This window comes from Microcaecilia unicolor, chromosome 14 (assembly GCF_901765095.1).
Source record: "Microcaecilia unicolor chromosome 14, aMicUni1.1, whole genome shotgun sequence".
NCBI classification, from domain to species: domain Eukaryota; kingdom Metazoa; phylum Chordata; class Amphibia; order Gymnophiona; family Siphonopidae; genus Microcaecilia; species Microcaecilia unicolor.
Window position 1 is genome coordinate 18565803 of NC_044044.1, and position 27428 is coordinate 18593230.

General features: G+C 45.0%; 2 protein-coding genes across 2 annotated transcripts in view; one reads left to right on the forward strand and one right to left on the reverse strand.

Moving 5' to 3' along the window:
• Positions 1-1490: 1490 nt before the first annotated feature.
• On the reverse strand, positions 1491-10241 carry RANGRF (RAN guanine nucleotide release factor). Its single transcript, XM_030187448.1, has 6 exons — positions 10136-10241; positions 9524-9750; positions 6655-6771; positions 3672-3834; positions 3473-3567; positions 1491-1690 (listed from the first exon to the last, which is right to left on the reverse strand). Exons 2-6 carry the CDS (start codon positions 9604-9606, stop codon positions 1564-1566), a joined length of 585 nt encoding a protein of 194 aa, XP_030043308.1. The 5' UTR covers positions 9607-9750; positions 10136-10241; the 3' UTR covers positions 1491-1563.
• A 3449-nt stretch (positions 10242-13690) lies between these two features.
• LOC115457940 overlaps positions 13691-27428 on the forward strand; it is a 31736-nt gene continuing 17998 nt past the window's right edge. Inside the window, exons 1-6 of the mRNA XM_030187653.1 lie at positions 13691-13849; positions 15412-15470; positions 17995-18087; positions 20204-20331; positions 20427-20570; positions 26759-26833. Coding sequence (XP_030043513.1) covers positions 13827-13849; positions 15412-15470; positions 17995-18087; positions 20204-20331; positions 20427-20570; positions 26759-26833 — 522 coding nt within the window. The 5' untranslated portion in view covers positions 13691-13826. The remainder of the gene's footprint in view (positions 13850-15411; positions 15471-17994; positions 18088-20203; positions 20332-20426; positions 20571-26758; positions 26834-27428) is intronic.

The window sequence follows — 27428 nt, forward strand, 5'->3', positions numbered from 1 at the left end:
AATCCTGTGCAGAAGGAATGGATCCTCAGGAGCTTAGTCAAGATCAGGAGGCCGGGCTGGTGGTTGGGAGGCGGGGATAGTGCTGGGCAGACTTATACGGTCTGTGCCAGAGCCGGTGGTGGGAAGCGGGACTGGTGGTTGGGAGGCGGGGATAGTGCTGGGCAGACTTATACGGTCTGTGCCAGAGCCGGTGGTGGGAGGCGGGGATAGTGCTGGGCAGACTTATACGGTCTGTGCCAGAGCCGGTGGTTGGGAGGCGGGGATAGTGCTGGGCAGACTTATACGGTCTGTGCCCTGAAGAACACAGGTACAAATCAAAGTAGGGTATACACAAAATTAGCACATATGAGTTATCTTGTTGGGCAGACTGGATGGACCGTGCAGGTCTTTTTCTGCCGTCATCTACTATGTTACTATGGTAGTGGTCCAACCCAGAAATACTTGTATCTATTGCAGTCACACCTTGGTCTTCAGCATGCTAAAACCAACCTCTCAGAACTGTTACATAGACCGTGCAAGATTTTTTTTTTTTTTTGCTTTTCCCTTGAAAAGACACATCTTTAAGTTCCTTATCATCCCACCAGATTAGTCCAGATGCTTGGACTGGTGGTGTCTTACCAGAAGTGAGCACTGCAATTAAGCCTGTACTCACAGGCACCGCCTCATCTCACCCTGGGCTTCCATACAGGGAATGGGGCATGTGAGTGCACGCTCAGTCTCCATGCCATCCTCAAATTGGGAAGGGGAGAGTGTAGGGGTGTACCTGGTGCTGGTATCAACAGTGACAGTGCAGAGGAGCTGAACCTGCCCATCTCTGGCGCTGTATCAATTCTATTTGTCTCTATCAAACATCTCCTCCCACCTTTGTCCTTCACAGTTTTGAAACAGCTGCCCCCTCCTCCACTTTTGTATTGCATGTGAATTTGGACGGTCATCCTTAGATCATTCTGCACTGACCTCTAAAGCCAGTCACACATATATTAAAATTAGTCCAATTAAAAAAAAATTCATTTCCAACTTGTCTGTTAACCTTTATTTCTGTGTACCCAAGCGGGACCCATTAAGGCAGTTACGGTACTGTTAACTCTTAACTTTTAATAGAAATCAAAGCTAGACCCTTAAACTGAAGCTACAAAGGACTAATCACAACCAGAATTTATTAAGTGGTGGTAAGTTAGAGGCAGCTTTTAAAAGCCAGTTACCTCCACGTGTCACTGTTTTCAGCTCTCAGAGAGAAACATACAACCTTATTACTGGAGCCTGCAAGTGCTTGGGTAGGAGTAGTCCTTTCTGCATAAATTATACTCCCTATTCACACCGAACGTATGTGTGCAGAACTCTGTAGTGGAGAGAATAAAATGCTGTACCCTGCCCCTCCCGGCCTTTTTTTTTTTTTATTATTTTGGAGAAAACAAATAGTAAAACTTGGTTACACATACCTGCGCACAGGGGGGAAAAAAAAAAACCTCAGTGTATCGGATTCATGTTCGTTGTGGTTTTTGCTTTTTTTTTTTTAGCAAGAGAGACACAAGATTGAGATCCATTTGTCAGCATAGGCATTGTTTAGCCAAAAATGGCAGTGTCACAGAGTCTTAAAGTCTGCAGGAGAAGCCTGAAGTGTTCCAAGGTCCAGGCAGGGGCTTCTCCAGGCCCAGATGGGACATTTGCTGTGGCACTGCTGCTTGAAGGGCTGAAATCACACATACATAAAAATTCAAGGTTAGACTCCCTTTGAACACACTATTCAAAACATCCCTTTTTGGCAATGGCAGTAGATTTAACCAGGGGTATTGCTCAATGTTTGGGGGGGGGGGGGGGCACAGCTTGGCCTGCCTCCCTGCCACAACCCCATATACCTTGGCTGGTGGGGAGGGGTCTCCAACTCCTGCCAGCTGAAGCCTTTCTCCAGCGCTGTTCTCTGCGCATTGCCTGCCCTGCTTCCCCTCACGTCACATGCATGCTCTGTTTTAGTGAAAGTGAGCATGTGCAAATGCCGCACATGCTCGGTTTCACTAAAACTGAGTGTGCATGCGATGGGAGGGGAAGCAGGTCAGAAAATGCGCAGAGAACAGCGCTGGAGTAAAGCTTCAGCAACCCCCCGCCAGCCAAAGCAAGGGCCCTGGATCTAAGTTGGGGGAGCCCAGGCCCCCAAGGTCCCCTGTAGCTACGCCACTGGATTTAACGGACTGTTCCTAACTTCTGATCAGCCAGCTGTCCCCCTCCTGCAATGGGGAGAAGGCAAGGTAACAAGGGGCAACATATAGTCCGGGGCAATACCATACACAATCTGAAATTTCAGAGCACAGAGTTTGAATACAATTGTACAGGGTTTCCATTTTTGTGTTTAACTTATTGTATATGTTTTTAGTTGAGACCCACCTATCTTACAATTGTAATGTGGGATATAAATAATCCAGTCAGCTGGTGAAGGTCAGTATTTTTTGGGCTGCTGCTGGCTTTATTTCTGGATATTCAATGCTGGGTCATGGCTGGCCACCTGCACTAAACTTCCACACATATGAGGCCGGATAACACTTATGTGGTTAAATGCAATCACCTGGATTCTATATAGCGCAACTGAAATTGTGCACTCAAATCCGGTCATATTCTGGATTTGCCCATGCAGTTTAATTACTTAAACCAATCAGAGCTGATAATTGCCACTTAACAATTATTGATACTAATTGGCATTAATTATAATTCATGTGCACAACTTGCTAAGCGTATTCTGTAAAGCGGTGCACGCAAATTCTAATGCGAGCTGCCAAAAAGGGGATGGGGCCACGGGCGTGGAATGGCCAGGTCGTGGGTGTTCTGAAAATTTACGCGCAGGGTTACAGAATACACCTCCATGCCTAACTTTGGCGCCGGTATTTACACCAAGTTTTACTTGGCGTAAATAGATGCGCCTAGAGTTAGGCGCAGGCATGGCCGCTAGGTGTATTTTATAAACCCACTAGGCATATTCTATAAACCACACCTAATGTAGGCATCTTTTATAGAATACGCCTAAGTGGAAATTTTTTCAGCATTGATTTTTCTGGCGCCATATATGGAATCTCGTGCAGTGTGCCGCGCTTAACCGCATAAGATGAACCACATAAACTGGGCTGCGTAACAAGTTGCCCTAAAGGCATTTAACTGCATAAGTGCTGACTCCGCCCCAGGACCGCCCACAAATTAGCCAGTAAGCGGATATTCAGCGATACTATCTAGTTTATTCACGGCACATTCACAGTTGGTCACAGATAAGAAAGTTACATGGCCTGGAACCTCACTGCGCTGTTTAAATAGCTTTGAATATCAGGTGGCATGTTTTTTTAAATAAGTAAATCTCTGCCCGCACTGAATTTGCATCTCCGAGAAAGAGCCAGCAAGAGAGTTAGCAAATCCATAAAGGCTACAGATGCAAATGGAATAAAAGCAGGGGGTGGCTCAGCCTCTCCGCTGTTCAAGCTGTTTTTCTACTTACTGGATCAGAATGGGGTCATTGAACGTGAGGAGGAGGTCTGTGGAGAACTGTGGTAAGCGGAGCAGGCACAGGTGAAGAGCGACCATGTTCCTAACCTGGGGACAGGGAAGGAAAGCAGCAGCGCTGTAGTGACTCGCTGGGGCATCCCAACAAGGAGTTCTCTAATCATATTATGTATTTGCATAGGAGGGCAAATTACCTGCTCATTAAACTTGGCCACCAGCTGCCTTCCAGATAGAAGCCAGGCACTTGAACACTCCTGCAATGCCAGCTGCTCCTTGGGGACCGGCTCCACCGTCAGGATCTCCGCTTTCTCTGGCCCACTGGCTTCGTTGCTGGACGCAATGTCCTCAAAATGGTACCTGCGAATATAAGGCAGGCTACACCGTTTCATTGAATGGCAAGGTAAGAGGAGTAAGCAGCGTTTCTCCGACACCAACATGCCCGGAGGTTATCAAAACTTTACAAACAAAAAAAAAAAGTTCCTTTGAATGTAAAATTAAATTCTTGATCTCAATCATCCTATTCCCTTCTTTGATTAAATCAGTTCCATAGCTACCCAGATCCTATGTACTGGATTCTTAAATACTTTAACTTGCAAGTTCAGGTTTCCAATTTATTTGATATACTGTATATCATTCAAATAACTACACAGTTCACAAAGTTGGCAAGGGTGGCTCATCTCAAAGCTGGTGAATTACCACCATTATGCTAGAGATTAAAGGTCAATCGGTGAGGTTTTTCTCACGGGTCCCAGCCATGTCTAACATCAGTTCTGACAGATGTACATGCCAAAAATTGACATATTCTAATCAAATTTAAAAAATTCCTTTTTCTACCTTTGTTGTCTGGTCATTTTATTTTTCTAATCATGTTGGTCCCAATCTATGGTTTCTGCTTTCCTGTCGTCTCTTAATTTTCCTGACAGGGTCTACTTGTCCAATTGGTATTTCTTCTCCCAATATATTCATCTTCCCTCTGTATCCTCTACCCACCCTGTCCAGCATCTCCCCTCTATGTCCCTGTCCCTCTCCTCTTGCCATATTGAGCATCTCTCCCTCTGTGTCCTTCTTACCATGTTCAGCATCTTCTCTCTATGTCCATATCCCTCCCCCTCTGTCCAGCATCACCCTTCTCTTTCCCTATCCCTCCTCCCCATGTCCAGCATTGCCTGTATTTCTATCCCTCCCCATGTCCAGCTTCTCCCTTTCCTCCCACACAGCATCTGTGTATGACTGAACCTCAAATACTGGGAGCCATTCTAGTCATCGCATCTCAAAAAAGATATAGTGGAATTAGAAAAGGTATAGAGAAGGGTGACGAAAATAATAAAGGGAATGGGATGACTTCCCTTTGAGGAAAGGCTAAAGTGGCTAGGGCTCTTCAGCTTGGAGAAAAGACGGCTGAGGGGAGATATGATAGAGGTCTATAAAATAATGAGTGGAGACGAACGGGTAGACGTGAATCACTTGTTTACTCCTTCCAAAAATACTAGGACTAGGGGGCATGCAATGAAGCTATGAAGTAGTAAATGTAAAATAAATCTGAGAAAATATTTCTTCACTCAACATGTAATTAAACTGTGGAATTTGTTGCCAGAGAATGTAGTAAAAGCAGTTAGCTTAGCTTCCTAAAAGAAATGTCCATAGGCCATTATTAAGATAAGCAGTGGAGTTTCCCCAAACTCTATTTCTAGGATATGCAACATAAAATGTATTGTATTGTTTTGAGATCTTGCCAGGTACTTGTAACCTGGATTGGTCACTGTTGGAAACAGGATGCTGGGCTTGATGGACCTTCGATCTGTCCCAGTATGGCAACACTTATGTACATCTCTCATCTGTCCCAGCCCAAGCTATCCCTTCTCCCAACAGGTCCAGCATTGTTACCTCTACCTCTTTCAAGTCTTGACATCTCTTCCTCCCTACCCCACACCTGGCATTTCTCTCCTTCCACCCCTCCCACATCCCAGCATCTCTCTCTCTCCCAAAGCAGCCCTCCAGCGTATTTTCAGTGCTGCCATCCATAAAAGCAAGGTTGGCAGGGACAGGGGGAGGAGTGAGAGATGCAAGGCCATGGGAAAGGAGAGAGAGCAATGCCAGACCATGGGGGGGGGGGGGGGGGGGGGGATCTAATGCGAGTGAGGACACTTAGGCATGTGAGCTGGAGAAGGGGTCCAAATGCATGTAACAGCATGTTTGCAAAGGGTGTCCCATCCCAAAGAATATGGACCCAATTCAACTGTATTGAAAGATCCCTTGAGGGAGTGTCTCATAATTTAAACCTGATTAGATAGAGGTTTGCTGTAAAGACAACCACCTCAACACACATCAGATCCTTCAAAATGTTCTAAAACACTGCCCGATGTTAAGACAAACTAAAGTTATATTAAAGTTTTGATGTGATCTCAGTAAGGCTAATACACAATCCCTCCACTGCAAAACACTACGCACAAACTTGTGCAAAAGCACGCTCGGAGCCTTTACCTACCAGAACAGCACTAACTCCCAGGACTCTTTAAGAGCAACAACCTTACCCGTGAAACAGCAGCACTGTAAATATTACACCAAGTCCTAAAGCACCAATACACCACCTAGTGAGAAAACAGAACAAGACTGCTCTAGATCTCTAAACAGAAACGACATGCTAGCAGAATGCCACACGCGCAAAGCACAGACAGGCCTTCAACAACTATGAAACAAGGGACCACAGATCAGTAACAGAAATACCAAGGCAAAAAAAACTGAGCTGGAAATGTCAAGAAGTCAGACTCTTCATGTACAGCGATACAAAAGCCATAGAAACTGACATGTATGATATCAGTGTTGCACATTTCCCCAAGTGAGTGTGACACTCCTAACGAGTGACAGAACTTTTCAAGTGAGTGAGGAGTGTTGAGAGAGAGCCTTCAAATGAGTATGACACACTCCTAATGAGTGACAGAGGGGGTTCAGAAACTGAGAGAACCGTTAAATGAGTAAGAGAAGGGGCTCAGAGAGTGTGAGAGCCTTCAAATGAGTGCGACACGCTCCCAATGAGTGAGACTTCACATCTCTGTGGCAACCCTAGTGCTAAAGTCAACTTCTCCGTGGTTACTACAGTATTTTGGGACTGCATTTCCAATAGTTTCCATACCCCCAGACCAAATATTAGGGTGCAGTACCATTCCTGTCCCTCCATACCTGGCAGCATCAGCGTCAGACACGTGCGCCTGATATTCCATCAGCTCGATGATAATGCTCTGATCTGTCTGGCTGTGAGCAAAGATCTCCTGGTTATTTGGAATCTCCCTCAGCTCACTGTTAAGGGAAAACCAGAGAGTACAGAGTGTTCTGTTTATTACTGTTTGTAATTTTAGCTTATCAATAAATAGAAATCAAACAAAATAAAACATGGAAAAGAAAACAAGATGATACCTTTTTTATTGGACATAACTTACTACATTTCTTGATTCGCTTTCAAAGGTTGCCCTTCGTCAGATCGGAAATAAGCAAATGTGCTAGCTGACAGTGTATATAAGTGAAAACATTCAAGCATTACTATGACATTTGCTTATTTCCGATCTGACGAAGAAGGGCAACCTTCGAAAGCTAATCAAGAAATGTATTAAGTTATCTACTATAATAAAACTCACCCTCAACGTTCTGAGGACACTGATGTCAGTGAAGCCAAGCCCTGACTTCCTTCAAAAAGGTTCGAAGGTTTGTGGTGGTGAATCCACCAAAATCTCTCTGGGCCCCGCCCTCGAGGGTGGAGCAATGGCAGAACAACAAAGGGGTTGGCCAGGGAGGGAGGGGGGGGGGGGTGTTGGCGACGAAAACCTTGCTAGCGCCTGTTTCATTTGCTCTGAAACGGGCCTCTTTTACTAGCGTCCAATAAAAAAAGGTATCATCTTATTTTCTTTTCCATGTTTTATTTTGTTTGATCTCTATTGATAACCTTTAAGAGTGGACTAACACGGCTACCACACCTCTCTACTTAATTTTAGTTTAGAAGCAAGTCAAAGATGGCAAAATGCCAGACCTGTGATTGTGGTAAAAGATAGACCGCCCAACTCTAAGGGCAGCTTAACCATTAAGCCTAGGGCAATACCTTCTGGCGGAGTGAACGGTGGCAAAGGGTTGTTCCCAGTCGAACCAAAACAACAGATCAGTAGTTCCCAAGGCTGGGCCTGGAGGCACCCCAGCCAATCAGGTTTTCAGGATATCCACAATGAGCATTCAAGAGTGAGATTTGCACGCAGTGGAAGCAATACATGCAAAGCTCTCTCATGGATATTCATTGTGGATATCCAGAAAACCTGACTGGCTGGAGTGCCTCCAGGACCAGCTTGGGAACCACAGCAATAGATGCTAATAGCCACATTAAATCAAAGAACCATTTAGCCATCTCATTCTATTGAGAGGGAGGGCACACAGCTTTTAAATAACCTATTTAAAGCATAAGTTGGTTGCCAATTAGATTCAGATTCAGCCAACAGGGTGGATCCAGTCCTGGGTTTACTTCGTTGCATGCAGGGACTTGTAGTTGTGCTTTTCTTAGGGAATACAATGGGGAAATCAGAACTAAGTGCCTGCATGCAATGGGGGTAAATCCAGAACTGGCTCAACCCTGTCAGGTGAATTTGGATCCAGTGGCAACCCTATTTACACAGCTCATGGTTTGCAGAAATTGGCCTCATTGTGTGTGTGTGTGTGTATACACACACAGACAACAAAGTTTAATATTTAAAACTATGATCTCTAATTGTACATTTTTACAAGGTAGTTTTGGGAGGGGTGATGTTGGAGTAATCATGACTATTGAAGATACAGTGGAGCTCTGTTAGAAAGTGCCTGATTGTTTTATACGTGGTAATAACCTGCCTCCCAAAATCATAAAATTAATGTGCGGTACTCAATGCACGGTAGGTTGTACTGGAAATGACTTGGCAGTAGCTACAAGAAACTTCTTTGACTTGGAAATGAAGCAAAGCAACATATTTGACACTATATAGTATTTCATTATTGTTCCGGTAATAAGCACACTGATAGTACGTGATTACATAGCCATGCCTCCTGAACACTGTGTACTAATGGTGCTCCACTGTATTTATTGGATAAAAGAAAGGCGTGGGAGATGGACCACGCGTACCACAGACTGGAAAGACTGCATCTTGGTTCAAATTGTTTATTGATAAAAGAGTCGCCACAATGTTGTGTTTCGGCTGTTAGGCCTGCATCAGGAGTCTCCTTTATCAGGGCCGCCGAGAGACTGACCCAAGCCCAGGGCAAGGTCGCACCCCCCTCCAGGATCGCCGCCGCCCCCACCCCTCAATCGCTACTTCTGTCGCCTCCCTCTCCTGCTCCCAGGCCGCCGGTGCCGCAGTTCCCAGTCTCCACCTACCTACCCTCTGCTCCCTTCTGCCTGCCATCCGACCCCTTCATTTAAATTAAAAAAAAAAAAAAATCTCTAAAGCAGCAGGGGCAGCACCTTCTGTGCAAAAGCAGCAGATTGCCTCAGGTGGGACTTCCCTCACATTGTGTCCCGCCCTTGTGGAAATAGGAAGTTACATCAGAGGAGCGTGGGACACAGTGCGGGAAGGCCCATCCGAGGCAATCTGCCGCTTTCGCAGAGAAGGTGCTGTGCTGCTGCTTTTGAGATTTTTTTTTACATGCAGGGGGTCGGACAACAGACAGAGGCTGAGGGTAGGCAGGTGGAGACAGGACTGTGGCACCAGCGGCCTGGGAGCAGGAGAGGGTGAGAGACTCTGGCACCGGGCCCAGGCCATTTTGCCCCCCCCCCCCCCCCCCCCCCCTTTCCTTCCTCAGCGGCCCTGGTCTGTATGAATCAGAGAACAATTGAACATCAAGTGTCCTGATGGAAAATGCTCAGTTTTATTTTAACTTACACGTGTGTGTACCATTAAAATGTCTTTTTCAAGACCATTCTGCATTTCATCACATCAGGACACTTGATGTTCACTTGTTCTCCGAATAGTGCATTTTTTGGTTGATTTTGTTAACAGACTCGATATTTCTGCATCAATAACAACCAATTAAGTCAAAATACCTGACATCGCTGAAGCCTGGAGGCAGAATAGCAGAGAAAGCGCCCCCAAAGAGCCTGTGTTCCTGTAGGCCATTACCCTCCATGGTCCTTCCCTCGGGGGTGGTGGGTGCTCCCTAACTGCAGTTTTCTTCCAAAAGGGGGTCGGAGAGCAAACTGGGAGGTAGGAGCAGGAGCGTGTACCCACTGGCTATGCCACTCAAATGCTGATCAAAGCTCCTTCAATGAGCCTGCAAACCAGAATTATAATAACATTATCAAAAACTATCCATGTCCTAAAGCATAGAAATGGAGAGTACCAAGGTCAGCTCTGGGGACCCTGGTGACAAGATGAGCTAGAAAGGTCTTATGTCTAAGGAGCAAAGGAAAAGCTCGAACTCATTTCCAAGAGAGGCCAAGAAGCAATGGGATGATGTTCACAGAAAGTTAATGTAAAGCATTTATAAGGGGAGAAATCACGGGTGAAAGAATAGGAGTGGAGCCCATGAGGATCAGTAGGGTTCACCATTTCCCAGGAGGCGGATGGTCCTCCCTGTCTCGGGCTCCCCGTGCACTATTTACCACCACGTTGATCCCAAAACATTCTACTGAGAACTATACGCTACTAGGGCTCACCCTTCAACTCCCAGCAGCGCGCCACTTTCACAGTCCCTTTAAATCAGAATCCACGCTTCCGCGCCATGTGCGAACCACGCGGGCTCTGATTGGGCTCAGCGGTGCCGCGAACCCGACGAAGAGGCGGGGCTATACAAACGCCGAACAAGTCTTAGGATGCGTGACGCATACGCTCCACGGGACCACGTGATCTGCCCCTGCTCTCCTGCGGCCATCTTTATTTGGGGCAAACATAAGGCACGTTAGTTTTGGGGAAAGGCTGGGAGAAAGGAGTTTACTGATGGCAATAACACTTGAGCTTGAAGTTTCCGTGTGAAATCATCCATTATGCATTTATTAATTTTTATTAAGCGTTATGGTAATGAGGGCTACTGCAAAGTGACAATGACTTACAAAGTTCAGAATGTATCCTATATGTAGCTAAAGTCAGGCAGCAGGATAAGATAATAACTCCCTTCTATTCACACTTGTAACCTGACACCAGACCAGGTAGCTCAGTGGTTCCCAACCTGGTGCTTGTTTTCATAATAAATATGCATTGAAATAACTCCCATTTGTTTCATCTATGTGTTTTGACTTCAGAGCTTCCAAGTTACTCAGTTCTAGATTTTACACCAGTGAGTCCTGGATTGTTGACAGTCTCATCCTGATGCGTTATGGGACCTGAAGCACTGCTTTTCGGATGTAAGTTCAAATCCAGCACAAGCCAAAAAGTCTCTCTTCTGATTCCGAGTAACTTGGCAGCTCTGTGACTTAATTGTTAGTTCCACGAACTGCTTATGTCTATTTATACAGCACTGCATACAGCCTGCTGCCAAGTTGCCATTGCCAGGAGGGAGATCTTTCAGCTAGTCTTGATTTTGAACTTTTAGTTCCTAAAGTAGGCCGTATTTCCAGTCCCTGCGTTTGTCCATTGAAATCAGTGGCCATTGTATTACAGTTATATTTTATTTCTTTTAAATACTTCTGTCTCTCTAAACAATATTTTAAATTCCATTCTGTTCTGTGACAGGAACAAAAGAAGCTTTGACTTCCTCTTCTGTTGTTCCCTCGCCGTTTTCTGTTGGCTTCTGTTCTGTGATGTTCATCTTTATTGGTACTGTTAATTATGTTTTTTTATATTTTCTAAAAGTGAATTTAAAAAAAGTTTGAACTGGAAATCAGTACTGCAGGATAGACGTGTTAGAATTCCCAGAGGAAGATTTTAGGCCAGTCCCCTCCCTGGATTTCAAAAAGTTCTGTCTTGATGCATTACGGGGCCTGCGGCACTAAATCTCCCTAAAATCTCTCTCCTGGAACTGGGTAACTTGGCTGGTCTGCACGCATTTGCTATAGATTAGAAATAAAATAGTCAGTAGTAACTGTATGAGCAGGGCTGGGCCAACCCAAGGCTATTGGGGTGGGCAACCATGATCCTCAGCCACAACCCAGTCGGGTTTGCAACCTTTGCACAATGAATATGCATGAGATTGATTTGCATGTATTGATTCCATTGTATGCAGATAGATCTCATGCATATTCAATGTGGAAAGGTTACAAACCTGACTGGGTTGTGGCTCTTGAGGACTGTGGTTGCCCACCCCTGTCCTAGATTAACCTTCAGCTGTAAAGCCCTTTCCTCCCATAGTTAAGCATCTCCCTTTCCTTTCTCTACAACCCCCCCCCCCCCCCCAGCTTCTCCCCTCCCCCAACCCCTGTCCGGTTTGTCTCCCTTTCCTTCTTGCTGCCAGGACTGACCCTGACACCCCTACCTCCTCTGGTGCCGACTGAAAGAAGCATTGACACTGTATGGACCCTGTAAGCACATATCCCCACTGAAGCAATGCTTTATCCAACCCCCTTCTGAGGCAGACTTCTTTTCAGATGTAGGCAGGACAAAGCAGTGCTTCAATGTGGACCTATACTTATAGCAGGAGCAGGCCCAAGGAGGTTTAATTGTGGGAGCGTGCTTAGCCCATTATCTGGCCTGTAGCCAGTAGGCGGAGCTTGCCACCATATTGAGTTACCCAAAACAAAAGCAAATGTGTGGCTTGGTGTGGACCAATAATTTGCTTTGCTTTGAGTGTATCAAGATGGTGGCTATGGCTTCAGTCTTGTCTCGTGACACCGTCTCCTCTCAAACTTCCTTGGGCAGGCCTGACAGCAAGAAGGAGAGTGGGGGGAAGGCACTGTGCCACCGCCTCCCCCCTAAACCTCTGACCCCCTAGGTGGTTGCTTAGTTCAGGTAGTGGCTGAGTCGGCCTGGCCCTGAAGTATGAGATATATTTAGTGTGGCCAACTGGCTCCAGATTTGTCTGAGAGGATCGATTCAGTCTTGGGTTTATCATGGTTACATGCAGGGAGTTCCATACCTATTTTGGAGCGTTAATAACATAGTAACATAGTAGATGACGGCAGAAAAAGACCTGCATGGTCCATCCAGTCTGCCCAACAAGATAAACTCATATGCAGTGGCGTAGCAAGGGGGGAGGGGTGGTCCACCGCGGGTGTCAGCTCAGGGGGGGTGCTCCCTGCCAGCTCCCCCCCTCGGCGAATCGACCCCCCCCCGACCAAGAGCGTCAATAAGAAGTAAGGATTGCTTCTGGCAGTTTGACTTCATATGGTCCATTTGAAATTGCATCCCTAAGTAAAGCAAGACTGCAAATCCCTGCATGCATTGGGGTAAACCCAGGACTGGATCAATCCTGTTGGGCAAATGTGGAGCCAGTCATCAACCCTGCATCTCTTGCAAACAAGTATATATCATGCGTACGTACTGGAGATATGGTGAAAATCAGCCTGTGGACCCTGAGGCTTGGTTAACAACCACTGATTTAGATTATCTAGATTTACCCCCCCCCCCCCCCCCCAAAAAAAAAAAAAAAAGAAACAAACATATCTGTTTGCTTGTTTTTCCTTTTGTCTCTTACAAGAAATTAGCATGCCAAAGCTGACTGGAGTGGACCAGAAAAGAACTGGGTTTGATTTTGGCTGGGCATGGGAAGAATGCGGGACCACAGAACTCCTTTTTACACACTGGAATTTCTTAGGTGAGGGAAGCCCTGGGCCAGTACGTCTCAACCCACTCGGGGCACATCCAGCCAGTCAGGTTTTCAGGATATTCACAATGAAATATGCATGAGATAGATTTGCATAACATGGAGGCACTGGATATCCTGAAAACCTGACTGGCTGGATGTGCCCTGATGACTGGGTTGAAAAGCTCTGCACTAGGGCGGAGAAGCTTTTCTCCTGCGTAGTTTGAAGTAAAGTTCTTCAATAAAGGCCCTCGCACTCTTAACAGTAGGGAGATTTTTTTGGCCATTCCTGGTTTGGAGCTTATATCCTAAAGTATCCCTGCTTCTACTCACTGAAATCACTGTGTTGCAGGTCTTATAAATGCATTAGGATGGGATTTGCTAGACATCCAGGACTGGCCTATAATTCCTTTCTGAACTGGGTGATTCAGCAGCTCTGCTTGCAGCTGTGTTTTAATTAACCAGTTTTGAAGCCTCTGAGCTTAATCAGCAGCTACCCGCCCCCCCCCCCCCTCCCCATTCCAAGGTGTGGTCCGTTAGTTCTGAGATCTGCGCCCCAGCTCCCCTCAGGATCTATAAAGACTGCCTGCTAAAGATTATTTTGGTGGTTTCTTTCTTGTTTTTCTGGTGGTTTACCTCAAAGAGGAGAAGACTTGGGCTAGGGGTGCCTCACCATGGCCTATCTACTCTTTATTGGGTAATTAAGTTGGACTATAGGGATAGTGGATTTTTTAAAAACATTTTCTATATTACTATTTTTCATATGCAGTATCTTTTTCTACTTTAAATATCTCTCTTTGTATCCTCTTTAGTACTATGGACTTAAGTAGGTAATGGATAAGAAATAAGACTGGATCTGACTTGAGGTGTCTTAATATTGTATATGGTTCCTTCTATTACTAAGTGTTCTAAGTCATGGTAGTGCTGTAACTTATAGTCTATATAAAAAGACTAGGTTGAATCATTCTGTCATAAGGCTGTATCCTAGCTGTAGAGTTTTGACTATCATTACTCACCCAAGTTAACTTTTCTCTGTAGATTATCCAAGTCCAGTACCTAAAAGCTGCCCTTATACCTTCTCTATTAACCCCAGTGGTGTAGTCTCCTGTGGTCCTACTGGATGGTACCTAACTTGACCAGCCTCAATCTGTTAATAGTGGCTATCTGGCTTTCTAGGGTGCTACAAGCCCAATCTTTGCTTTCTTCTCTTCTCTTGACTTGTTAAATGAAATGTGGGTTATTTGCACTAACATTATAATCTTGGCTTCCCAAGTCATGTATCCTAACAGCCAAAGACCGTGTAGTCTGCATAGTCTATGCAGCAGCTTAGCCCACATCCCTTCAGTGCTAGGGGGGTCTTCTCTGTCTATAGTAGCTTTACTCAGATTTCGTTGCTGGTCTTGTCTCCCTTAATTCCCTCTTGCCTCCACCATCCTCTCTCTATAAAGCTACACTTGTTGTTGCTTTTGGTCTGCTCCAGCATAAAAGTGGCTTTGACCTACACTTGTAGGTTATGACCCCTGAATAGCTTTTAGGTGAGAAGTTATGGAGACTGTAAAGAGTGGCGATGCTGAGTACAGAGCCAGGAGGTGGTGGAGATGAAAACGGTAACGGAATTCGAACATGCGGGGGATATGCATAAAGGAATCCTGTGCAGTAGGAATGGAACCTCAGAAGCTTAGCTGAAATTGGGTGGCGGAGCAGGTGGGGGGGGGGAAGAGGGGTTGGTGGTTGGGAGGCGAGGATAGTGGAGGGCAGACTTATTCGGTCTGTGCCAGAGCCGGTGATGGGAGGCAGGACTGGTGGTTGGGAGGCGGGGATAGTGCTGGGCAGACTTGTACGGTCTGTGCCAGAGCCGGTGATGGGAGGCAGGACTGGTGGTTGGGAGGCGGGGATAGTGCTGGGCAGACTTATACGGTCTGTGCCAGAGCTGGTGATGTGAAGCGAGGATAGTGGAGGGCAGACTTATACGGTCTGTGCCAGAGCCGGTGATGGGAGGCGGGACTGGTGGTTGGGAGGCGGGGATAGTGCTGGGCAGACTTGTACGGTCTGTGCCCTGAAAAAGGCAGGTACAAATCAAGGTAAGGTTTACACATATGAGTTTGTCTTGTTGGGCAGACTGGATGGACCGTGCAGGTCTTTTTCTGCCGTCATCTACTATGTTACTATGTCTAAAGAATCAAGCTTTGTTTTTCTTGATTGTTCCTGCTGTTCTGTTAGTGGTGTGTAATACTGACTTCGCTACCTTCTCTCCATTAGGGTGGCCTTACTCCCTGCGCTGTTCCCCTCTGGTGTAGCGCCTCTCTCCTTACCTCCGGGTAAGTGTTCTTTGAGGTTAGACTTTTGTGTGTGTGTTTTCTCCTTAGTCTTAAATCAGGCTTGTACAAGTTGCAAGCAGACCGGGGTTTCAGGATATCCATACTGAATATGCATTATTATTTCTAATTAAGGAAAAACAATTCCACTCCAATTACAAATGTTAATATACTACCAAAGTAAGTACTTATGATTCTCCTATATTAATCTTTATTTTAGTACAAAATGTCACATAAACGTTTACTAAGCAATAGCATTAAAATTGCCTCCCCGTGTTGTCTTTATTCATCATTTAACACTTGTACAAAATCACACTAACAACCACCATACAAACGGTCACAATAGTGAAATAACTTCCTGCTCTCTGCTCCAGGAGTGGCCTAGTGGTTAGGGTGGTGGACTTTGATCCTGGGGAACTGAGGAACTGAGTTCGATTCCCACTTCAGGCACAGGCAGCTCCTTGTGACTCTGGGCAAGTCACTTAACCCTCCATTGCCCCATGTAAGCCGCATTGAGCCTGCCATGAGTGGGAAAGCGTGGGGTACAAATGTAACAAAAAAAAAAAAAAAGCGATAGAATCATTTCACAAATAATTGTTCCTTCAGTTATTACAGTTCTTATTCAACAGTCTATAAATTGCTCACGTGGAAAATTCCCTGCCTTAATCCCCTAAATAACGGTTTACTTTAATTGAAGCTGTGGTTTCAAGAGTAAAGGTCGATGACAGAAGGATTTGCTGACTACAGGCATATCTAATGGATATGCAAGCAGGCATGTCATATTTAATCAATATCGTTTCACGTTGGACAGGATTGATTAAGGCAGTGGATTTTCCATATGGGCAATTTATAGACTCTTGAATAAGAGCTGTGGGACCCTTTTACAGAGCGGCGGTAAGCCCAAATCGAGCTTATCGCTCGTTCAAATCTAGGCTAAAAGCCCACCTTTTGATGCTGCTTTTAACTCTTAACCCTTATTCACTTGTTCAGTACCCTTATTTTATCATCCTCACTTTAATATTCCCTTATCTCTTGTTTGTCCTAATTAGATTGTAAGCTCTGTCGAGCAGGGACTCTCTTCATGTTCAGGTGTACCGCGCTGCGTACGTCTAGTAGCACTATAGAAATGACTAGTAGTAGTAGTCTTTGGGACTCCGGAATCTTGCTACTGTGGGATTCCGGAATCTTGCTACTCTTTAGGATTCTACACGGAATCTTGCTACTCTTTGTCTTTATCCCTTATTTGTCCTGTTTGTCTATCCTAATTAGATTGTAAGCTCTGTCGAGCAGGGACTGTCTCTTCATGTTCAGGTGTACAGCGCTGTGTACGTCTAGTAGCGCTATAGAAATGATTAGTAATAGTTCTTCCGGGGCCGCTGGCGGTAGTCCTGCCCTGAGCGTGCGCCACTTCCGGGGGAAACCCCCCCCCCCCAAGAAATGGCTTGTGCTGCCCAGTGACCACTGGGTTAGCATGGGAACCCTTATTGCCACCTCAATGGGGGGGGGGGGGGGGGGGTGGTAAGGGCTCCCCATCGCATGGCCATGCAGTAAGAGTTCTCTTACCATATGGCCATGTGTGTCTGGGGGCTTTGTTTTCACCCGCTGTGGGGGAAACGGCCCCCACCGCTAGGGCAGGGCTCTTTTTCACACGGCTTGGGAAAAGGACCCCTGTAATAATTGAAGGAACAATATATTTGTGAAACGGTTCTAGTATTGCTGTAACTTCATTGCTTGGGGGTCAGAGAGTGGGACATTATTTCATTATTGGTGATGTGTATGTATGGTATTAATGTGACTTTTTGTGTGAATGATGAAAGTATGAGAAGGGGAGGGAGGCAATTAAATGCTTAATGTCTGTACTAAAATAAAGATTAATATGGGAGTATCATAAGTAGTTACTTTGGTAATATACTAATTATGCATGAGAGATTTACGTGCCCATTATAACATTCAGACACATTTTAGTAGGGATGTCTTGACTCTCTTAAGCCTCAAAAGGGCTACATTTCCCTTCTTCTGGCCCCCTCGGTTCTGCTGTACTTTTTTTTTTTAATTGCCTGATAATGTTGTTTTTCTGTTGTATGTACTCTTCCCACCCCCTCCAAATCCACCGGCCCGGTTCCTTAGGGGATTGATGCTGGCAAAAGCATTGGCTCCTTGAAACCTTGGCTAGTTGAGTGGTGGATAGCTGAGAACACAACTTCCTGTCGCTCATCTGTCTTTGTTTTGCTGAGGCAGGCGAAGACTGTGCCAGCCCTGGCTGGATAACTTCTAAAAGAATATTGTATTTTGTATTGCAAAAAATCAATTTGTGCAGTGTGGGAGGGGGATGAGAGAGAAACTGAATTGGTCACGAAGTGACATGACATCTTAACATCTTTCTTGCATCTGCCATGTCATTCGTGCTTGATGTAAGGTTATCTTGCCCAGTGTGTTTTGCTTCATTTCTGTAAATGCTGGTGTACGTGAGCATAATAAATATATTTGTAATTATGGAAAGTGTAAATGGTTTTTTCTTTTTATGAAGGCGTGGCCAGGTCAGAGTGCCGGAGCCGTGGGTTCTGGTTCTGGATTGACAAGAACTTCTTGGGTCAGAAGGTGTGGCAGTTGAAGGCTTTTAGTAAGTATTGGGGGGAGGAGTGTTAAGTGGATCCATCCCCCTCCCTCTAAATCCTGGAACTTGTGCATATGGTATGTTCTCCTGTTTTGACAGATGGCATTTTCTGTGTAACGATGACCTGTTGTGTGAATTGGGTGGGGGTTGTCTAGTGATGACTTGGCTTTTTAAGGGCTTCGTAGCCCACGTTTTGTGAATCCACGTCAAAGCTATACAAAATACAAGGCCTCTAAAGGAGGGGAATGGAGTAGCCCAGTGGTCAGAGCATTGGGCTAACAACCATGGGAGCCTGGCTCAAATCCCAGTGCTGCTACAAGATGTCCAAGCTAGAATTTATGAAACAGAACTCTCATTCTCCTTGTCTCATCTGCTCGTAACCTTGGGGTCATATTTGACTCCTCTCTCCTTCTCTGCTCACATTCAGCAGATTGCCAAAACCTGTGATTTCTTTCTCTATAACATCAGCAAAATCCGTCCCTTCATCTCTGAGCACTCTACCAGAACCCTTATCCACACATCACCCCTCGTCTTGATTATTGTAACCTGCTTCTTACAGGCCTCCCTCTTAGCCATCTCTCTCCTCTTCAATCAGTCCAAAACTCTGCTGTGTGACTCATTTTCTGCCAAAGTCGCTATGCTCACATTAGCCCTCTCCTTAAGTCACTTCACTGGCTCCCTATCCATTTCCGCATTCAATTCAAACTTCTCTTATTGACCTATAAGTGCATTTACTCTGTCGCTCCCCAGTACCTCTCCACTCGTCTCTCCCTACGCCCCCCCCCCCCCTCGGGTACGCCGTTCTGTTGATAAATCTCTTATCTGTCCCCTTCTCCTCTACTGCTAATTCCAGACTCCGTTCCTTTTATCTTGCTGCACCTCATGCCTGGAATAAACCTCCCGAACCTGTACGTCTAGCCCCCTCTTTGGCCATTTTCAAGTCCAAACTTAAAGCCCACCTCTTTACTACTGCTTTTGACTCCTAACCACTGCTCACTTGCCCTGTCCTTTTATCCTCACCTCTTTATTCCCTTACCCTTAATTGTTCTGTCTGTCTGCCTGTCTAATCTAGATTGTAAGCTCTTTGAGCAGGGACTGTCTCTTTTTTGTGTACGGTGTACAGCACTGCATATGCCTTATAGCGCTATAGAAATAAGTAGTAGTAATAGTAGAACTTGAGGGCTGTTTTAAGTTTTGAACGGTGATGGGCTACCTCAAGGCCTGAAAATATTAAAAAAAAAAAAAATACAAATCATAAAATCAATATTGAAATTGGCTAAACATATGGGGGTGAGTGGTATATATGACACTGCTCTTCTATAAACTACACCTAGCTTTAAGCACAGCTTATAGAATAGCACTTATGCTTGGAAATCGAGCTTAACTTTAGGTGTGTCCGTTTGCACCACTTGAAATGTGGCACAAATGTATGCTCTTAACATTAGGTGCGTATCCCCCTCATTCTGTAATGTGCGTAAATGTTAATGTCCTCTTTTTGTACTAGTGTGTAAAAAAAAAAAAAAATTTGAGAACAGATCCTGCACCTAAATCTAGGTGCATATAATTTAAATTTAGTTGGCAATTGGCACTAATTAGCTCATTCAATTAAATTGCGCATGCAAACTGGGTACATGCTTAAATTTGTGCGCGCAATTTTTGGCAGCTTTTTTTTTTTTTAATAGAATTAGGGGGTGAATTCCCAGGCAGACTGGGAAGATGAGGATCAGACAGAAGCCAAGGAGTGGGCCAAGCCAATGCCAGGTGCCCTAAAGGGTCAGCCTCATTGGCGCACCAAGGAGAAACTCCTTGTGGTGATGGTGCACCAGTCCATTGCTGTTTGTTGTATCCCCTGGGGACTGGGAATCTGGCCCTTTAAACAGATCAGCTTTCAGACCATTGCTAAGAAATGGGTTTGATGTTGGAGGTTAACCTGTGTTACTGGATTTAGTGAAGGGGAAAATTGGTAGAGAATAAAATGGCAATCCTGGATTCTTTGCTTTGGACTCCAAAGGGGTTTGGTCTGTGGCTTTCATCTGAAATGAAACTGAGTGACGAGGGGGAGACGTCAACCTGTCTAACTCTAGAACTTCCTCCCTTTTAACCTTGGCCATGCCCTATTTAGATAGCCAGGGACAAGCTATCTCCGTGACGGACAAGATTGCATCTCAGTGTGGATTCACGGTCACCAAGGATGTGTATGGGAACACTGAAATTCGTGTCTCTTTCCTTGGCTGCTCTGTGGACATCAAGGTGAGTGATTGAACATGCTGGGGAGGAGAGATTGGCAGGGGTTGTACCCATGTTAAAGCAACTAATTGGGTATTCTTGTCACTTTCTGTCCCCAGGATGACCAGCAGTTTAGCATTGAGCTCCAGCTCCAGGTGACTGAAGGCTTGGGACAGATTCTATCCTATCAGTTGGCCCTGTCTTGCCCCTTGGATGACCCATGGAACCCTCGGGAGATCATCTGTGAAGAGAACTATGTGGAGGTGAGGGAGGTTAGGGGAAGGCTAGAGGGTGGGCATGCTGATCTTAACAGTGATACCAGGTGCATGAACCTTTTGAGTGGCTAAAGCGTGTGGCATACTTCTGTCCTTCCAGTTACTGGTTCTAGGTGAACCCAACAAACATAGAAAAGTGATATGGTATAAACCTAAATGCTTGGAGCAAATGTGATATGAACAAGGCTATTCCACTTTTTCAGCCACCTCCTTAATGCACAGTATTAAAGCAGCTGCAATGAAGGAGCCTGGTTTTGTGTGTGTGTGTGTGGGGGGTGGGGGCAGTGAAGGGAAGGAAGCAACATGGATCATCTTGGGAAAGAAAGATCTTCATTCACATAGGTGTCTTACAGACCTCTGACTCGGAACTGGCAATCAATCATGGATATCCAAAAGTTTGGGAATGAAAGTCGAGGTGCTGCTGCCTCAACCTGTCCAATAAGGATTGGCATGTCCATTCTGCAGGTTTAGGAAGTGGCTCATGGATGCTGTTCAAGGAGATGTGATCAAATGGTGTCACCCACGAGGGAAGGGGTGACACTAGGTCTAGTATCCATGAATGGAGAAACAGTGTCTGTCAGGAGTAGTGACCCTCATCTGGTGTTGACAGGATTAAGGCAAACTAGATGCATGCCTAGGACCCAAATATTTAGAAGGGGGGCCCTCCCACATGTATACTTAGTGGTTCCTAAGGCAGACATTTACCCCTGGTAAGTCAGCTGCCGGTAGATGTAGTGTTCTAGTTCCCTCCTGCCCCACCTCTTGCTCTGTAGTCATTAGCAGGAACTAGGGAGCAGTGCTACTTCCTGCTCTGCTAGGTTTCCTTAGTCATTAAAATGCACCAGGGACGCGTAGCCAGACTTCGCGTAACCCTAGTAGCGCTCTAGAAATGTTTAGTAGTAGTAGGGGGGTCCAGAGCCCGAGGTGAGGAGGCACATCTTAGCCCCCCCCCCTGCCACCACCATCACCACCAACTTTGACCCCCCCCCCGCCAACGACCCTCTTGACCCCAACCCCCGCCAGCCAAGGTCCTCTTCTTCTTTCGTTCTGAGTCTGATGTCCTGCGTGTACAACGTGCAGGACGTCACTCACAGAAACAGAATGAAGCCTTGTGCCGGAAGAGGACCTAGGCTGGCGGGGGTTGGGGTCCCCGCCAGCAAAGGTAGGCGGCGGCAGGAGGGGGGGTCGAGAGTCGTCGGCAGGGGGATCCAGGGCCAAATCTACGGGGGCCCAGGCCCCCTGTGGCCCCACATAGCTACGCCACTGGACTACATTAGCATGCTATCTGCGCTAGAGCCTGGCGTGCTTGTCGCGTCCCATGCTAGTCCCGTCCGAACATTCTGCACAGGTAAATGCAGGTGCTTATGCAGCAGTAATGGTCTCTAGTACCCGTGTTTTACTTCTGAAACTCTTAATCCCAGGCACAACACCCTTCAACACTTTTTATAGGATCTTCAGAGTATGATGCAACAGTACTGCTTAGTGGACTTCCATGAGGCAGAAAAGTGCAAATCGTCATTGATAAATATTTTGTTAACTTCTTAAAAAAAAAAAAAAAAAAATTTGAATTAGTACCCTTCTCCACCACCGCCAACTCTAGGCTCCGCTCTTTCTGCCTCGCCTCACCCTAAGCTTGGAATAAACTTCCTGAGCCCATACGCCAAGCCCCCTCCCTGCCCATCTTCAAATCCTTGCTCAAAGCCCACCTCTTCAATGTCGCCTTTGGCACCTAACCACTAAACCCCTATTCATGAAATCGAGACTGCCCCAACTTGACATTTCGTCCTTTAGATTGTAAGCTCCTTTGAGCAGGGACTGTCCTTTTTTGTTAAACTGTACAGCGCTGCGTAATCCTAGTAGCGCTCTAGAAATGTTTAGTAGTTGTTAATGTCTTATGGCAAACTGGCAGCAGTCTTCTCTGTGTAAAGAACTTCAACCAACATGGCCAGGTTTCAAATCTTTTCCTGGGAAGAGGTTCAAAATCTGATGACAGGTTGATTCTATGTGTTTACATTTCTGCGCATCGGGGCCTTATTGGCTAGGACTTACAAGGGGTTAATTTCTACCCTTCCTGCTATGGTAAGAGCTGAAACACAATGCAGACAATCCTGCATTTCAAACACGCTGACTTAGCAAAATAGGGAAGTACCTGAAGAGAACTGGCAGGGCAGGAGGAAATGAGGGATGGGGGTGAGACGGTGGCTCAAGCTGTGGAGATGGCAACATTTTATGTACCATGGTGGTGTGCAAACAATCTGGAATAGGTGGTTTTGCAATGTGGGATTTCAGTATCGCTGGCATTCGTTTCACTTCCACTTGCATTTCAGGCTTCCTGCACAATGATGCTGTAATGCTGTTTGTCATGAATGGCGTTTTTTTAATATGTAAAACACAGGTAGTGATCTATACACTGAAATAGCAGTGTATAACTCCCTCTGCTAGTCGGCTACCTCTTTATTTTAATGTGGCAAGAAAATGGCAATTTGGGTGTTGGTGTTTGGTAGGCCAGCTTCGTACTTCTGCACACAGCCTTGTAATGTCCTGGCATTGAATGGACCAACTCGAAAAGATAGTTTTACACACATGTAAAACTCCACACACATATCGAGAAATGTTAATAATGTCTTCTGTTATATTACTATCATGTATTCTATTACCATGTACCCAAAATCCTTCTGTAACACCAAATGTCTATTCTCTTCATATTTCCACTATCCACGATGTATTGTAAGCCACATTGAGCCTGCAAAGAGGTGGGGTACAAATACAATAAATAGTGGCTGGTGACTGCTCAATTCCAGACTACAGTGAGTACCACGTCTGCTCCTTGCAGGATGTGCTGTTTAAGCCACGAGTCCTTGATTTTTTTTTTTTTTTGTATTGCAAGTCTGACCTGGGTTGGCCAATTGGAAGAAATCTTGGAGTCCTACCCTTAGTCAATTGCCTTTGCGTGATGGTGTGGGGCAGTGTCATCTTGGACTATGTAGTCACTTGCAAAAAGTTTACCTGCTGATGGAATCTTGATGTATTTCTTGGCGTTTTTATCATGCTGTTGACTAATTTGTAGACCTTTCAATATCACTTGCTGCTGATGTAACTCTAAGCTATGGTCTCAAACGGGTTTGACACACACTCAAGCACCCTAGCTTGCGTTATTCACCTGGAAATCACTTTACATACGTATAAGACTGGTCTTCAGAGTCAAAGTACTTTTTTTTCCCCACATCTTGCAAGTGCATTTCAAGGAGTACTTTGCTCACTCAACTCTGTACTTCCTCTGTCTTTTGTCAACAGCTTCTTGCTCTGTTCTCTCAAGCCGTGTTACAAGCATCTTCTACCCACTGTAGACTGATACTCCAGTAGTCAAAACCAGTACCTGAGTAACTAATGTGAGAAGCTTGTAGTCTGAATTATGTAACTGGCTAGAGTTGGATCTGCTTTTGCTATTTTACTAAGCAGTGGACAATATGAATGCATATCCAATAGGAAGAAATGACAACACTTAGAATGCGTGGGGTAAACACAAGCATGGCTGTTTGAGTCCTTTCTCTTCCCATATAGGAATCTTAAGTGTCAAATCCCAGGCACATTCTATGGTCTGTCCCAATTGTGGTTAGACCAAGGGCTGGAGTAGGTTTTGGCAACTCCAGAAGCTGAAAATTAAGCCAGTGCATCTCATTGGAAGCAGTTGGGAGATGCCTTCCAGAGAAACCCCTTTCTAAAACTGATATTTATCTGACGACAAAGTTGACTGCCTTGAAGAACATGAGCTCCTGCCTTTCAGGTTTGATAGCTCTAGAGGACTCGAAGGGGTCTTCTACCCTAATGTTGGATGCTGTTAGCATGGAGTTTTGATGGGCTAAATACATTTCTCTACTACATCCTATGTTTTTAGGTTGGGTATTTGGGGGGGGGGGGGTTAGGTGGGAGGTAGAACTTATTTACTGTTTTGTGCATTATCTAGTCTGGATTTACAATGTGATTGTTACCGTGTGCCTTCATAAATGGTTGATATGTAAGCCAGTGCTAGGCAGACTTCTATAGTCTTTGCCCTGAAAATGGCAAGGATGGGTCAAGATCCAGTATGTATTATCTCTTTGTTGGGTAGACTGGATGGACCGTGCAGGTCTATATTTCGATCCTCTTGAAAGTGACCACAAATACAATGTATGATCTACCAGAACATCTACAGTTATTCAAAATTGGATGCTGAAGCTTCGAAACAGCATCAAGAGCTGCTTATTCCAGACTTTTGCACATTATTAAGGAAAGTAAACAAAAGTAAGGTGGCCTCCTTTTTAAGGAGGCCTGAAATAGAGGACCACTATGAAGTGACAAAAATATATCTGCTAAGAACTTCTGTGTTCTTGGGGAAAAAAAAAATTCTAAAGAGCTGCAGTTGGTCGACAAAGGTAATATCCAACCTAATACTACAGAGTAGAGTAGAGCATTATGTACTGGGGATATACCAGAGGGCCAAGTCCTTCACTGACTCCAAAATCCCAAGAAGAGAGAATGTTCATGCCACAAAACTCAGACTAAATCCTGAGTGGTGTAGAACAAGTAGACGTAATTGTACTTTTCAAACTCAAGACTAGACACTAGTTAATGGGAATACTTTTTAAAACAGGAGGAAATATTTTTTTTCACTCAAATAGCTAAGCTCTGGAACTCTTTGCCAGAGGATGTGGTAACAGAGGTTAGTGTATCTGGGCTTAAAAAAAGGTTTGGACAAGTTCCTGGAAGAAAAGTACATAGCTTTCTAGTTAGACATATGGGGAAGCAACTGGAAACCAGGCTACTGGGCTAGATGGACTATTCATCTGACCCTGTTTGGCTATTATGTTCTTATGTTAAGTAAATAATAGTGAAAGATTGGGGGAGGGGAGCTGGGTGAAGAGGTGAGACATTACTACTTACCTGACCCACAGAGCAGGGAAAGGGAGTGGGATCAGTGCGAGTGATCTTGTATGAGGATATGGCAGCTCACAAGCCCAATATCTGAGGGGAGGGGGGAGCTCTCGGAAGACACTTACGAAGGATCAAAGTGTAAAACCATCTACAGGAGAACAGATAAGTGTACAATGGAGACCAAGGGAGGGATATGAATACCTATGAACAAGTGGAAGACATTTTTTAAAATGGGCTATATGCCTTTATTGCTCTGCTGTTTTTAGAATCTGTTCATCCAGGAATGGCTCAAATGAGGATTTTAAAAATACAAATCCTTACCAGCCTCCCTTAGTGGTGTGGGATAAGGGTTTTTTTTTGTGTGTGTGCGCGCCTGTCCAAAGTCTGTAAAGAGTATTCAAGCCATCAGCCTTCTGTGTGCATAGGAAGACTGGTAGACTTGATCATTGAACCAGACACCCAAAATATTTATAATTGCTACTGGGGGAGGGGAGACTCTTGCAAACACTACATTTTCATCAAGTGTAGCAATCAGTCGGGTCTTAAGTCTAGATAAAAACAAAGCACAGTTTTCATATGCACTTATATTGTACGGACATAATTGTTCTACAATGCTATTAAAGGTTTATACTTCTACTACTACTACTACTATTTAACATTTCTAGAGCGCTACAAAGTGTACGCAGCGCTGTACAAACACAGAAGAAAGACAGTCCCTGCTCAAAGAGCTTACAATCTAATAGACAAAAAGTAAAGCATTTAAATTTAAAATATTTAAGCAGTCAAGCACAAGAGAACAGTCACAGAAGGACAGAAGATGTTGAAGGGTGGTCAGTGTGATTAGGTGTAACTCTGGTTGGAGTAGTGGGAGAAGGTGATAGAAGAATAGAAATGGGTGAGGTAAAGTAATGAGTGGGTTGATAGGGAGGTTATATAAGACATGTCACTCTAGGGGTGGGTGGGTAGAGGGGTAGGGTGGGTGGAAGCAGGAGAAGGTATTCTCTGCAGCCTATCTGTGAGATGGAAAATGCTCTATTACTAGGTTTCAATTTGCCATCTCCACGTTTACCTCATTGACTATATTTCGTCACTTACTACTGTTATGCTGTCAATCGTAAGGTGTTTTTGTTAATGTGTACCTGCTGTATGCCACATTGGATGAATCTCTCCATAAAGATGGTTAATAAAACCCAAATGTTACAGCTAATGGCTTGTACCCACTCATGCACTGGGACTGTTAAAATAATGCCACTATCTCATTCCAGGTGTCGGTGAGAAGGGTCGTGCCTGGGATTGCAAATACCCCAATGAATGACGACTGGCTGGCAGCATGGCCCGTGGTATGTTTGCTGCTGGGTGGCAGTGAGAGGGACACTTCAGGTTGCAATTTATTTTTTTAAACATGAGGGTAGATATCCATAGCAATTAAGCCAAAAACAGCTCCTGGCAGGTTACAGTTAATTTTCAACAGCACTCTAAACTGTCTATTTTGAGGATGATAGGGGTGGAGTAGAACATAAACATTGCCTTACTGGGACAGACAGAAGGTCCATGAAGCTCAGGATCCTGTGGCCACTGCAGGCCACAAGTAGCTGGCAAGATCCCAGAACAGTAAAACAGATTTTAATCTGCTTATTTTAGAAATAAGCAGTGGATTATCCCAAGTACATCTTATGATTTATTTCCTCTTCTTATAGGAAAGTAGCCAAACCCTTTTTAAACCCTGCTAAGCTAACTGCTTTTACTACATTCTGTGGCACTTTTGGTTAAATGCTGATATTTAGCACTTAACCAGCCAAGTTAACCACAATCGGTCCTATCTTTTTGCAGTGCCCCTTAGCCAGTTTAAGTGTTGAATGTCGAATTTAACAGGCTGTTAGCCAACTCCACAAAACCAGATATTGCCAAAGCCAATCGAATATCCAGGTTTAACCA